The sequence below is a fragment of the Drosophila mauritiana genome, chromosome 2R (assembly GCF_004382145.1).
Source record: "Drosophila mauritiana strain mau12 chromosome 2R, ASM438214v1, whole genome shotgun sequence".
In the NCBI taxonomy this organism is placed as follows: domain Eukaryota; kingdom Metazoa; phylum Arthropoda; class Insecta; order Diptera; family Drosophilidae; genus Drosophila; species Drosophila mauritiana.
In genome coordinates this window covers 15,344,067-15,358,088 of record NC_046668.1, presented here as the reverse complement: position 1 = coordinate 15,358,088, position 14,022 = coordinate 15,344,067, and the positions used below count along the sequence as shown (strand labels likewise).

Below are 14,022 nucleotides of genomic sequence, written 5' to 3'. Positions count from 1 at the left end.
AACCTGACCCAAAACTCCCATTCGGTCTATTTCAATCTTGTAAAAGAACGAACATATGTGATCTGTGAACTTTACCTCCTAAATTACAAGATGTTGTAACCGAAGGAAAACAATCTGCAAAACCGCGGCAGCAATCCCATAAGAAATCGCTGTGAAATCCCAGCATTAGCAACTCGGCTCATGAGAGTTGGCCATAAATTTTCGCCACTAATGCGCCGCTTATCACTCAACTAAAGAAGGCTAAGAGGACTTTGCGCTGACTTTGGGCTTACAGGGAAAATCGAAAACAAAGGAAATCATGTGTTTGTATATTTTGTTCAATTAAAATAATTAAAAACCAAATAAATGGGAACAGCAGCCAGAAAAAAATCAAAAATAGATTTTAATAAGTGCCTCAAGCATGTGCACACGTTTATTTTTTTTTTTTTTGTTCGGGCAAAAAACTTTGTTTACATAGCTTAATTGAAAGTATTTTTCTGCTTCACAGATATATTTTTTTTTTGATTTTCGGGTTTTTATCGGTTTGTTTTTAATATACATAAAGTAAAGCACATTTTCAATATTGAAAATGTGTAAATTTGTTAATGGGATTTTGTGGGGCAGCATGAATAAAACATTTACCGAATAATATGTAAAAACGAAATAAAAGAAACTCCAGAAATTTGCCATGCAAATGTTTATACACCAAAAAACGGAGAATGGGGATTCATCGTGGCATTGGTAATGGTTACCACTTCAAATACTGTGGCTGCAACCGGCTCAAATAAATTTTCAAAATTTATCATGCCCCATACACACATCCATACGTTAACCCCCCGAAAAAAAGAGCAAATATTTGCAGGGGAGCTAAAAAATTTAGGGTTTTTTTTAGTTGGGGTGGTTCTGAAGAGTGATTTTCCCATCGAGGCCTTAAATATATTGACATATTCTTTTGTTTCTTTTATTTCTTAGAAGGAAAATCGGGAAGTTTTTATTTCGGGAATGCTTCTTTGATTGCGATGAAAAACTTTTTATGCAGGCACAATACAATCCCCGGCCAATATTCTTTCAGTAGTCTTTGTTTTTGTTACCCTAACAAAGAGTATTTGAATTGTGAAATATATTTCAAGCATTGGTGCTTTAAATTCTAAATTTGTGTACTCTCATATTGTAGAATAAATTTAGATATATTTGAAGCTTATTATGATCTATTTTATACTCTATTAAAATATATTTAATTTAATAAGAAGAGTGTCTTCTAATTCGGTTGGCATTAAAAGGAGCTGTTCCTTCATCTGCCCCAATTCTTTTGTATTCAGTTCGCCGTCTTATCAGCATCGGGAAAGCGTATTATATAACATAGTGTGGGAGGGAAACAGAAGATTGTGCGGCAGTCGGCCCAAAGCTTTATTTATTTCTGTTTACATTGCATTAAACAGCTTGCAATCAAAAGGAGAAAAAGCGACACAATCACTAAAATCAAATTCAGCTTAATTAATTCAAAGTGCAAACAACTAGGAAAAGTCGGCAGATTGAATACATGGGTGGGATGAGTAATAGGCAAATCGTGATATTCGACCAAATTACCTTGGACCCTCGATGGGATTAGACAGATTGTGGATATGCCACGCCCCCAATTGGAGTTTCAAGTGGTTCGTGAGCCGACTTAGTCGCTGCTTAAGTTAATTGCTTTGCCTTAATTAGTTGTCCTTTGTGTGGATGTGCCTGTGTGGGCGGTACATAATTATAAATTAATTAATGCGATTGACAGGCAAGCACAATGAGCAAAATGATTGGGAATGAATGTACTTTAAAATTGAAACGAATTCGCCGGACAGTTTTGGCATTTCGTAATTGAACGCATTCGTCACGCAATGAACAGCCGGAAAAGCGGGCATGAATCACAACATTTTCCGCGAAAATGTCTGCCAATTTTTAGGCGCAAAGTGTGTGCCTGTGTTGGGGATCCATTTCCTTTTTTGTGCCATACATGTGTTGACATCTGCAATTGGCTGCGGGCTGACATTTAACGCTGCACGCAATCGATGGCTTTCACCCTTACACTCACCACCCACTTTTCCCACTTTCCCCGCTTTCCCTTTTGCGGGATTTCCCTCTTTGCTGCGGAAAATTTTGTCGTATTTTCGGTGGCTGTTTGTTTTTGTTCTTGTCCCCCAGCGATGATTGAGTGAGTGCTTTAGTCGATCGTAAATGTTGCAAGTGGCACATGCAAATATGTTGCAATTTGCCACTGGATTTGGGTATGTTGTACATACATATATGCACACATGTCCCTCTGTTCAGTTTTGGGTTCCAGTTGTTGGGCAGTGTTGATTCCGTGGGGCTTAATCGACAGGAAAATCAGTAAATAAAAAATTGTGCTGGGTAAAAACTGGGAAAGTGAAATGAATTACTATGCTGTATCGACGGGGAAAAGTCACATGTATGCATAACAATGCAGCAATGATTGGTTTGGGGTTTGTAAAAGGACTCCCAGGGGATAAATTACAATGAGATTAATGTTATTGAGTGTCATTTTCGGCTTACTGTAAGTAAGTAATGAATCATATTAGACAATATTTAGAAAATGCTTACTATTACTCAGTTAGGCGACGCACTGAATTGGGTTTCCTACCTGTGATTTTGGGCAAAACTTCGTAATTTAATCATGTCTAAACCTTTATCCGCTTCCGTTCATTTCAGTTTCTTCGAATCCAAATCACAATTACAATGGGGAGCATAAGCTCTCTCTTAAATTCCCATCAACTTGCCAGACATTCGACATTGATCCATTTCCCTTGTTGGTTCCTCCGCTTTTCCTTTCACTGTTTCCTCTACTTTTGCTGGAATTTCCCTGCTCAGTTTCCCAGCATTTCACAGCTTTCCCTCTTTATCACGATTTTTTTTGTGTGGTTTTTGGCACTGTGGAGCCATTTGGTTTGTGCCAATTGCTGCGGTCATTTTCATGCCTCATCCCTTTTTCTGGCTTATTTTCACATTCAGCTTGCGGATTGATTTTACATTTGTAATTGCAGTAGAATTTTAATGGTCTATAAAGTTTTCCGGTCTGACTTTAAGTAGAGATGGCAGGAAATTAATGTTTTACACGTGCTAAAATTTTCATATTTCGTAATATTTTAAAAAATATTATGGTTTTCATTACTCTGATTATTATTACTTATAAATTTTTCTGTAGTCTGCAAAAGGCATTGCACTTTATGAGCAATATTAAAGCACACAAAGCACTTAAAGAAAATCCTTTAATACCATATGAAAACAGGTTAGCTTACTGTGGTTAACCACATTAAGAATGGCCAACAAAAGGCCAGCGGTTACAATTGATATCGAGTGCCTGAGATCCGGCACTTTTTCGCTTATTGAGTTGATTTAAGGCTGGATTACACTGATTTCATTTCGACAGAAAGTCAGATGAAATGTTGCTTCGTTAACTTTGGATAGACGAAGCAAATTTCCTTTTTCGCCCCGCCCAGCGCATGACTCAAAACAAACTGCAGCTCATTATCACGCCCACCCAACGCCCCTCTCGTGTGTGCCACGCCCTCTGCCACCCGTGACGCCCCCATTTTCAATGTGGCTGCCCGGGTTGCATGCTTCGTTTTGGTAAATTGCTGGCACTTAATATGCCATGAGAGCCAAATAAAATTGGCAGTAAGAACGCAGCAGCAACAGTTGAAGGATTAATTCAATAAGAATAAATACGCTAAATATCAAAAAATTAGTATGCTCATGAGAATTTTGTCCTTCGCACGTATTTATCCAGCAAATTTGTGCAACTTAAAGCGATGCCACCACGTCGTATGCGTAATATCCGCGTAAAGTGTAATTTGGCAGCTCGCATGAGAATTTTCCGTCGCCCCAGTTGGTTTCTCATCATCACATGCACGTGTGCCAGGATGTTGGATCCTAAATATTTATGCCAACGCTCAAGGAGTGCTCCTTCCTCGCACTTTTCACTCTGATAATGCCGATGTTCATGTGGCTGCCACAAGATTCTTACTTAAATATTTACAGACAGTAAGTTACCCAGAGTGTGTGTGCATGAAAGCGCCAACTTTTGCATTGCATCTTGAAGAGCTTCTGCATAATTATTCAATTTTTTGCGGTTACAAAGTTTCCGATAATTTACAAGTTCGCAGGCAATCGATGAAAACTTTTCCCACTCGATGGAAATTCTGCATTATTCTTTTTGGCTACTTTTCTTTCCACTTTTACTCTTAAGTGAGTGCACTTACTGAATAATGAATACATTTAATCCCCGTCGCGCTGCTTAAAGCATAATTTAATATGACAAGTGAGAAACTGTTAAATGGCCAACATGGCGTATGATTAATAGGTTGAAAAAAAAAGACTTAATCATGGCCAAGACCTCCCACTTTTCTTGCCCTCCTTCCTCAGCTGGTAATTTGTGAACTTTCTGCTATTTTTCTTCTCCACCAGCACTCGGGGCGTATGAGTAATCTAGCTTTCATGTAGCAAATCACATAAAAATTGATTGATTTTTGTATAAATATAAACGACTTTTTATAATATTCATTTGTATTTATGGTAATGGGCTGACCAAGTTCTCTTATTTTCGTGGGTGTTTCGGCTTTCGTAGGAATTTTGTAAATACCTAAGGCTAACTAAAGATTAAAAAAAATTTTGTTTGCATCGGCCGGGAATCGAACCCGGGCCGCCCGCGTGGCAGGCGAGCATTCTACCACTGAACCACCGATGCTTGTATAAATTAGGTTTTTTAATATGTGTATTTTAACTATCTTTTCGTCATTATGAGGGATATCTATAAATAACTTTTTCGACAACTCAAATAAATTCGGAGCTTATCTTATAAATTCACAGCCATATTTTATTCGTTAAATTCGTTAAGAACTTTTTATATTATTGAATTACTATATTTAATAAATTTATCTTAAAAAGTGATTTAAGTTGGTTAGCAAATGTACTACTATTTTTCTTTATATTTGTTATAACGTTAGGTATGTATTTTCCCACATTCGTATCAGCTACAATATCCGCAGGTCTTAATAAATAAGACATTAAATATGACTTTATATCTTTTCTGAGAGAATATAAATATTCGTATTTTATTGAAATATCTGCCCGGGTTCCGGTCAACATTATTTTTTAATTTTACCATAAATTGCCATCGGAACATTGTTTATATTTATCAAATGTGCAGCCATAACAAAATAATGATCTTCTGGTTTAATTTTGTTTGCGAGGAATTTAATAGACAAAAGGCACCCAAAAAATACAGAAGTCAATCAATTGCGTGGGCGGTGAAATTGAAAAAGGTGGGAAGTGGTTGTATGACTGGATGAATGGATGGATTGATGGTTTGAAAAACGACTGTGGGAATATCTCATTTACTAGTTTATTGAGCACTTCACTGGGGGAAACGACTTCACATTGTCGCTGGCTGATGAAATGCGTATTTTGTTTCGGGAATTCGTTCCAGAGTTTTCACATTTGCCACCCCCAGTGGAAAACTTGGCCTCGATTTTCCGTGGCCAATTAAAAGCTTAGGGCTGCTTTCCACTCTCTCCGCTCCGCATTCCCATTCCCCCGCTGACCACTTGTGGAACTCATAAAATATGCACGGACAGGCGGCAGTTATCCTTGGAGTCCTGCCTGTCGCTTCTGCCCATGGATTTTCTCCTAGTTCATTGTTTGTTTTTCCGGCTGCCTGTTTGTGGATTATGTGACATTTTTGCCGCTTTCAGCTCGCATTTACATGAACAAACTAAGTGCTCTAATCGAAAGCAAAAATGTGTGCGCATTTCCATGGAAAGTTTTCTGATTCTAGCGAAAGTCCTGCGGACCTATAATTTTTAAATTGAATTCCATAAGTAAGCGCCCAGCTTTTTTAATCAAAGAGAAAAAAGGTGCTCTCAAAATGTAATTAACTCAATTAACATAAGCCCGATAGCAACAGAAAATAAGTCTTCTAATAATTTCCTTATATATATTTCGTTTGAAATGCAAGTGCCGCAGTTGCGCGGTTTTAACAGATGAATAAATATGGCTCGTAATATTTCTTCAATTAATTGTGATATGTCATTTTGCTGAATTGGTAATTGCTCATCATTGTGGAAGATTATAATGATAAAATATCTCTTATATTTTTATTTGAACTGCTGAGCAGATTTAAATTCATGTTGTATCCATAAAGTGCGTAAGAATGCTTATATTAGAGTATTTAAACTTAAAATAAGTTAAAGAACGTTTTCAAGATTTTTTTGGATGTGAATGAACCATTAATGGTTGTTCTCTATAGAGTTTACCAACTTCATAGCTGAAATTACATAAAATAATATTACCGCTCTGGCTGTTGCCCAATTTAATTTAAGTTTTCCAATTCATTTCGATAGTTACAGCGCACCACGTGTCACAGGTCGTTAGTAATTTATTGCTGTGTCCACGAATACGAATACCCAAATGTCAAGTACACCGGTGCAGCTCAATTAAGCTGTCAAATTTGGGGCATTCATTTGGAATTACCGCGAAACAATTTATCGGGCAGAACCGAAACGAAAGTAACTATCTTCTCGAATATGTTTGACACGAATGAAATTGTGTGTTTTGGGTTTGATTTAGTGTTAAGCACTGTTATTACCTGACCATTTGGAGATAATTTGCTTATGCATAGCTCGTTAGCTCTGTCTTATTCACTCACGCATTCACTTGCGCACTCACTCACTCATTCATGTTCTGCAGTTACTGCGGAATTGTTTAACAAGCACTTTGTGTCTGCACTGTTATTATTATAGTGATTGTCATTGCGATTGTTGTGGCTGGCTTTGTCTTACCCGCAGCATATTTACATTTGTGTTTATTTTTAGCCAAGGACGAGGCAAGGACAATAGCCCGGTTGCATTCTAAAATATATCTCAATCCAGCGCATTTCGCATTCATGACGTTCTGTTCTCTTCTGTTATTGCCCCCAGTATCTGCACATGTACATCTCCACTTGCATATGACTGCCAAGGACGAAATGGTGGGATATGGGTGTGGAAAAAGCGAGCCAAGGCCCTCGGGATGCTCTGGGCGCAATCAGAAAATTGCATTTCATTCATCTTGGGGCGTCCATAGTCCGAAAACTCGTTAGCCCCGCTAACTTGGCCAATTGTCGGCCTATTAGCTGCCGGGCCAAGTTCATAAAGCCCTTACCGTGTTTGTCCAACAACTTTGTTTGTCCCACCCATGAATGGGAGACCAGCTGAACGGAGCCCTTACTGCCTCTGATGTCTACATTTTGCAGTTATTTATCACCTCTTACACTCGGGTCACGCAAGCTCCTCCGAGTTTCCCATTTCCCGGGCATTTTCCTCTCGCTTCCAACGGCTTGCATGTTTTTGGCCAAAATGATGGGAAATCAAGTGGAGGGGACAGGCGGTGGGGCTATGCAAAAGGTAAACTACTGGAAATTATGGATACGGGCAGTACGTCGTCTAGAATACCCTTGTCTTTAATAACTTCATTCTCATATGTGCACCAACCATTTAGGCTTAGTCTTTATGGAATTTTAAGAATTTTGACAACTTTATAATAATTTTCCTAACTGCTGTTAAATGTAACTTTTATCTTAGGACGACAGCCAAAGAATGGCCATCAAACAAAACATAGAACAACTTTATAGGGTCCGAGTGTCACAAACTTTTGGTCCAAATGATAAGAACCCCGCCTTTGAAGGCAATAAAGTCACGTGCACGTGCTTCTAAACAATTATTTATGTTGAAAGTGAACAGGGCAAAATAATATTAACTCCTGGGCCGTGACAATGATAAGGCACTGTAAGTGGTAAATGTCATGAAATAAATTCACTGGGACTCATTTCCGTCATATTCGTGTCTTTTGCTTGGATTGATGGTGATCATAAAAAGTTACCCATTTACGGCAATTGTCTTAATTTAATTTGAGCAAAACAAAAGTGTATCAAGTTAGCCAGATTTACAACAAGGCCGAAATGTACTGCAATGGTCTCAAATGAACTGGCGAATTGTTTTTTGCATGTGCAATCAACTATTTGATTTGTATTGTCTTGTTCGAATTGCGAAAACTTGCTTTGCCAAATTTTGTATCTTTTCTCGCCACACCGACTGACAGCGGATGTCTGCGGACTGACACCGAACATCCTTGGGCCGAGGGAAATTTAACTTGTCGGGCCTCATCATCATCATCTTCATCATAATAAAAAAAAAGAAAAGAACGCTCGAACTTTGACACAAAAGTTTTTGTTGCTTTACCTTCTGCACTGGCTCCTCCAAATAAAAATGAACAACAGGCTGAATTTTATTCGTGTTTCCTTCGGCCCCGTCTCCTCTGCATATTATTTAAATAATAAATGAGTTTTTGACAGTCGCAGTGAGAAAGTGAGCTGGCTTCTTTTCTTGGTCGGGGTTTATTTTTCGCCTTTTTTTAGGGGGTGAGCTTCTAGCTGACAACTGAAGGAATTGCTCCTGTTCCGTTCCGTTTCGTTTATTCGCTTCAGATACTCGCTCACAACACCATGTTGCCAGAAATAAATAAATCTCTTTAATGTCCCCGCCGAAAAGTTGTGGCACTTTATCCTTTTTTCAGACAAAAATTCGCACAATTTGTCAGAACATCTTTCATCTTGATGATTAGCAAGAAAAATTACTTATGGTACTAAAAATGATTTATCTAACTACAGCAAGAATTGATAATAATTATTTAAATTTATTGCTAATTCTACAAAGTAAGATTTTTGATTTTTTCCCGCTAAAATTCTTGTTTTTGAAATCTGAATTTCGGCAGCACTGTGGCCAAAGCTTTTGATTTCCTCGATGTTTCAGTGGGCAACAGTTGCTTCTTTTCGCCGCCTCTTCCCAGAATTTTCCCCCGCGCTTTTCCGGCTGGGCTTCGCTACAACACATTGGTTTTTGTTGCTGGTTTCACTGTTGACATTATTGTTGTAGTTAGTTCAGTGGTTGTTGCTGCTTTCGGTAGGTTGCTCCCTTGGCAGCTGAAACATCGCGGGTCTAGTGTAATTGGTTTAGCTAGCAGCTTAACTTTTATGCTATTGGCCGCTGCTCTCTCGAAGGTAATGAAATTTCATGGCATTTGACTCGCTTTCTCAGTTCCAGCCAGGATATGTGTCCTGGCTATAGCCACACATCCTCGCGCTCACATGGCCGGCTGGCATCTCTTGCGTATACGTAATGCTGCTTTATTTATGTTGTGACCGGCGTGGGCGAAGAGGCATATATCAACGTAATTACTACACCTGAATCCGTATACCCAATTAATTGTTATTCCATTGAATTTCAATTTAGGGCCATTCCTCACATGGTCAGTTGGGTCAATTAGTCAGAAGCCACCAGCCAACGTTGAGCTGAAAGTTGAGAGTTTACACCAAAGTTGGTGCAGAAACAGAAACACAAGCAAAGGGGTTAAAAAGTGGCTAAAGTTGCTAAAAGATGGGTGGTTTTTTTGAACTGAGCATATATAGTTATTAAATGGAATTTAAGACTTGGGAAAATCTGTTCTAATATCTTGTATATTTTCTTAACTCAATATTTATTATAGCCTGCAAAAACAAATTGTCTGATTTAGAAAATGGAATAAAGTACGTTGAAATTTGAGACTATTTTTAACAATGAAATATAATTACATATAAAGTTGGCGTGAGCTAAGGAACAATATTTATATTATAATGACTGAATATCATAGTTTTTATTGAAACATATTATAACTTAACCAGCTCAGATTACCATAAAACATGAAAAATAGCTACCTATTGCAAAAAATGTTTTCAGTGGAGCGTTGTTTTGCTGAAATCACATTTCCAATCTCTATTTCCCCACAAATGGCAACAGTATATTTATTGAAAACTCATTTACTAAGTTACCCTGAAAGTTCAACGAGAACTTTCAATGCTGCACCAACACACACACGAGCGGAAAAATGTCATCCCGCATCCGCAAAAATGCAAATTGAATTATATCTAATCCATTGAATGGGTTGACTTTCATGTCACAGAATCTTCTCATTCTGGATTTCTGTTGCAATTGATTTGTTTGGCAAGATACAGTCGTTTTTTTTTTGTCCAAATTCGATTCGCGTAGGTTGCGAATTTTATGACCTGCCAAAAATGCAAAGTTTTTCAAGGCGAAAGGCGAATGGAGAGGCAAGTAAACGATTTCCATCTGCCGCATTGGCCCTCTTTTTGATTTAATACCAAATTCTGGCGAGGACAACTTGTGGGGAGTCCGGAATTCGAATCCCAGCCACGCCCCTTTAGGCACTTGAGCGCAGAATTAGCTGTCAGTTTGAATGCGAGTGCATGGAACAGCCTGGCTGGATCTGGCCCCAGTTCCTTATCCTTTTGTTCACCGAATGGCTCTTTGTTCCGCCGAAAATTTGCAGCAGAGCAGCGCCACTTGTGCCTGACAATTCAATTCGGTGATGATGTACCACTCGCATCCTGGAAACTATTGCCGAGGGGATCCTGCAGCTGGCTGCTGAATATTGATCCCCCGGATAATCGCTAAGCAGGCAAACAACATTTTTGCACTTATTCACAACCGGAAAATAGAGCCGTACTCGCCGCACAGCAGGGGCAATGATGGAAAATGTATAAGCTCAATGCGATTAGGAAGCGAGGAGGAGCCAAGGAGCCAAGGAGCTAAGGAACTAAGGAGCTAAGGAGCTGAGCCACGGAGCTGGGGGAGTCTCATCTCCTTGCCCAATGCTAAGCTGGTCCGCAACGCACTGACAGCTGTGGAAATTATGGAGGCACTTTGTCCTTCGCAGCTGAAAAACATATAATAAAACAATTGGCACTTCCGCAACATTTCGCAATCGATTTGTTTTCCTCTTCAGTCAGCTTAAGCCCACTGCTTTAATGCTTTAATGCCAGCCACGGTCTTAACTACATTTATCCCGCTTGTAGACCAAGTTTGGTGGAGCTCCTGTTCCGGCCAACAAGTTAAAGAGCCCCTGGAGGAGCATTTACCATTGATCTTTTTTGTGCGCCAGTACACGAAGAGAAATGATAACCGGAGTGTTATTATTTATTAAGGTTCTGGTTTAATTGCCAAGTCCAGCGGCTATAATACCATAAAATTTAATTTATCAACCAAAGGAGCAGCGTTGTTTGCTACGCCAAATCTTATTAAAGATATTTTTATTTTGCCAATATTTTTTCAACGTGATTGAAAGTAGTTAATATAAAACGAGTATCATTTCTCTTAATGTGGAGTGTTGAAAAACTGTGATTAAGATAAAGAGTGTTGTAGCAAGCACGAAATAGTAGATAGTACTTCAAAATTGCCAAAGGATACTCGTATCCTTTAGCAGCGATAACATGTCACCCCTCAAAATAATTTATGGTTCACCTTCTTTGGTGTTTTAATTACAACTAACTCTGCCATTATGGATTCGTTTTGTTTAAATTTTTTGCATATATTACATTTTTCAACTCTAGGTTGAACTCTGCTTAAGCCTCTCTTAAAATGGGATTTGCATCCTTTGCTTGTGTGGCCCATTTCTCAGCGGGCAAGTTTCAAATTTGAAAGTTTTTCGCATAAATTTCAAGTAGCACTCGCCGGACAAGCAAACTGGAATGAAAGCGGAGACTCCAAAGCAAACAAGCTGGCACACAACAAAGTTGCAAGGGCTCCGGGCCCCCAACTTAAAATCCCCCCACTGCTCGACCGGAGTACATAAAATAAACTTCAATTTGATGGGATTTGATGTGGGGGCATTTAACATTTACGACACCTTCCAATCTCCAGTTCAAACATAAATGATACATTGAATCGGGGCTGGCGCTATCCGGGGCTTGCAACTGCGGGTCCTGCGATTACTGCAACAATTTCGTAATCAGCGGCGGCCCCAAAATGGGAAATTCACCACACAGGACCTGGAGAGCCCAGTTTTCCGTGCCAAAAAGAGAGAGAGGTAGAGAGAGAGACTGAAGAGGGTCCTTGCGCTCAGTTGATTTTTTTTGCGGGGGCGTCCCAATGTTGCCAGCAACATGTTGCCAGCCGTCCTGCTGTTGCTTCAGCATCATAAATATTCAACAAAGTTAAGTTGTCATAGCTAGTTGAAGACCGATTTCCCACACCCCACACCCCCCGGAAATGCCGACAGCAGAGTGGGGTCTCTGCTAAAAGCCGAACGAATAAAACTTCAATTCAATATATTTCCAGCCAAGTCATGGGCCAAGGGGCAGATGGGCATGGAAATTTCTACGGCTGATGGCCGTCATCTGGTATGCCCGAAAAGAAGGAAAAGCACACAGGAATAAAGGCTTGGGGCGATAGTTACATTGGTACTTTCAAAGGGACTTTCCTTTTTTTATCGACCACAGGAAGTAAAACAAGCCAGTTAAAGTTAAAGGACCACGCCGTACAAGTTTGACTTTTTGATGTATTGAACATAGTACATGCATCATAAAAACCAACATATGTAGGATCGATTTCTTATGCTTTTATCATGTTCATTTCAAATTACTTTCTTACAGTGTATAAAAGGGTGGGGTCCCGAAGGAGTGAGGCATTCCACACAAAGGTGAGTAATGACCCTTGAAGCTGGATTTTCTATGGACGTGAATGTGTGTGGCCAGCAATTTGGCAGCCACACCCACTTCCTTGGGCCTCCAGACAATTGGGATTGGGCGTTCCCGAAGGTTATTGTAATTTTGTTTCGTGAGAAGCTTTGTCAGGTGGTCGATTTCGATTGATTTATACCCGGCTGCGTAATTATGTATGTATGTTTGCCATCCATCTGGGATTCATAAACTGGAAAGATCTAGGGCAGCCGGGAAATTATTTTCATATCTATCTTAGCCTTCCACATAGTCGAACGTATACGTATAGTCATACGTATCAAAAATCATCAAAATTTTCAACACTGCAAGTCGAATTCCATTATGTCCGGAATTGGCATCAATGGCTTTGGCCGAATCGGTCGCATGTTTGCCCGCCAGGCTCTAGTTCGCAAAGATGTCAAGATCGTGGCAATCAACGATCCCTCGCTGGATCCCAAGTACCTGGCCTACATGCTGCGATACGACTCCACTCATGGACAGTTCAATCAGAAGATCTCTGTCGACGGGAACAATCTCGTTGTAAATGGCAAGAAGATCAAGCTGCTCAAGGAGTCGGACGTCAAGAAGGTGAAATGGTGCGACCTGGGCGTGCATACGGTGGTGGAGTGCTCCGGCCGGTTTACCACCCTGAAAGCCTGCCAAGGTCACCTGGATAGTGGGGCCAAAAAGGTGGTCATATCGGCACCATCCGCCGATGCTCCAATGTTTGTGTGCGGCGTGAATCTTGATACATATAAACCGGGCACACCAATCATCTCGAATGCCTCGTGCACAACCAACTGCCTGGCGCCGCTGGCCAAGGTGGTGCACGATAACTTCCAAATATGTGAGGGCCTTATGACCACCGTTCATGCGGCTACAGCTACCCAAAAGATCATCGACGGGCCCAGCAGCAAACTCTGGCGGGATGGACGCAGTGGCATGACCAACATCATACCCGCAGCCACGGGAGCCGCTAAAGCAGTCGGCAAGGTGATTCCGGACCTAAACGGGAAGCTCACGGGTATGGCGTTCCGTGTACCAGTTCCCAATGTCTCGGTGGTAGACCTCACCTGTAGGCTTTCTAAGCCCGCCAAAATGGACGATATCAAAAAGTGCATCAAGGATGCATCCGAATGCGAAATGAAGGGAATCCTAGGGTATGTGGAGGAGGAGGTGGTGTCCACCGATTTTAACGGCTCACGATTTGCATCCGTCTTTGATGCCAAGGCCTGTATTGCCCTAAGCGATACCTTCGTCAAGTTGATCAGTTGGTACGATAACGAGACCGGATATTCCTGCCGGCTCCTTGACCTGGTTCTCTATGCCCAATTGGTCGACCAATGCGATGCGAAGGATAAGGGTTGCAAGTAGGAAGATCCCTGTGAGAAAAAGGATGATCCCTGCAAGAAATATGAAGATCCTTGCAAGAACAAGAAGTAGGAAACTCTTAGAATAGAATTTAA

At 40.3% G+C, this 14,022-nt stretch overlaps 1 protein-coding gene and 1 non-coding gene across 2 annotated transcripts; one reads left to right on the top strand and one right to left on the bottom strand.

The window, feature by feature from the left end:
• Positions 1 to 4,646: 4,646 nt before the first annotated feature.
• Positions 4,647 to 4,717, bottom strand: Trnag-gcc. Its single transcript has one exon. It is a non-coding gene; the product is annotated as a tRNA-Gly (tRNA).
• An 8,105-nt stretch (positions 4,718 to 12,822) lies between these two features.
• On the top strand, positions 12,823 to 13,956 carry LOC117137240 (glyceraldehyde-3-phosphate dehydrogenase). The gene has a single exon (XM_033298601.1). The coding sequence runs from the start codon at positions 12,899 to 12,901 to the stop codon at positions 13,928 to 13,930; it is 1,032 nt and encodes a 343-aa protein (XP_033154492.1). The 5' UTR covers positions 12,823 to 12,898; the 3' UTR covers positions 13,931 to 13,956.
• The last annotated feature ends 66 nt before the right edge of the window (positions 13,957 to 14,022 follow it).

Excerpts from the sequence above, each read along its gene's own strand:
- LOC117137240 (XM_033298601.1), top strand. The coding sequence starts at position 12,899 with ATGTCCGGAATTGGCATCAATGGCTTTGGCCGAATCGGTCGCATGTTT.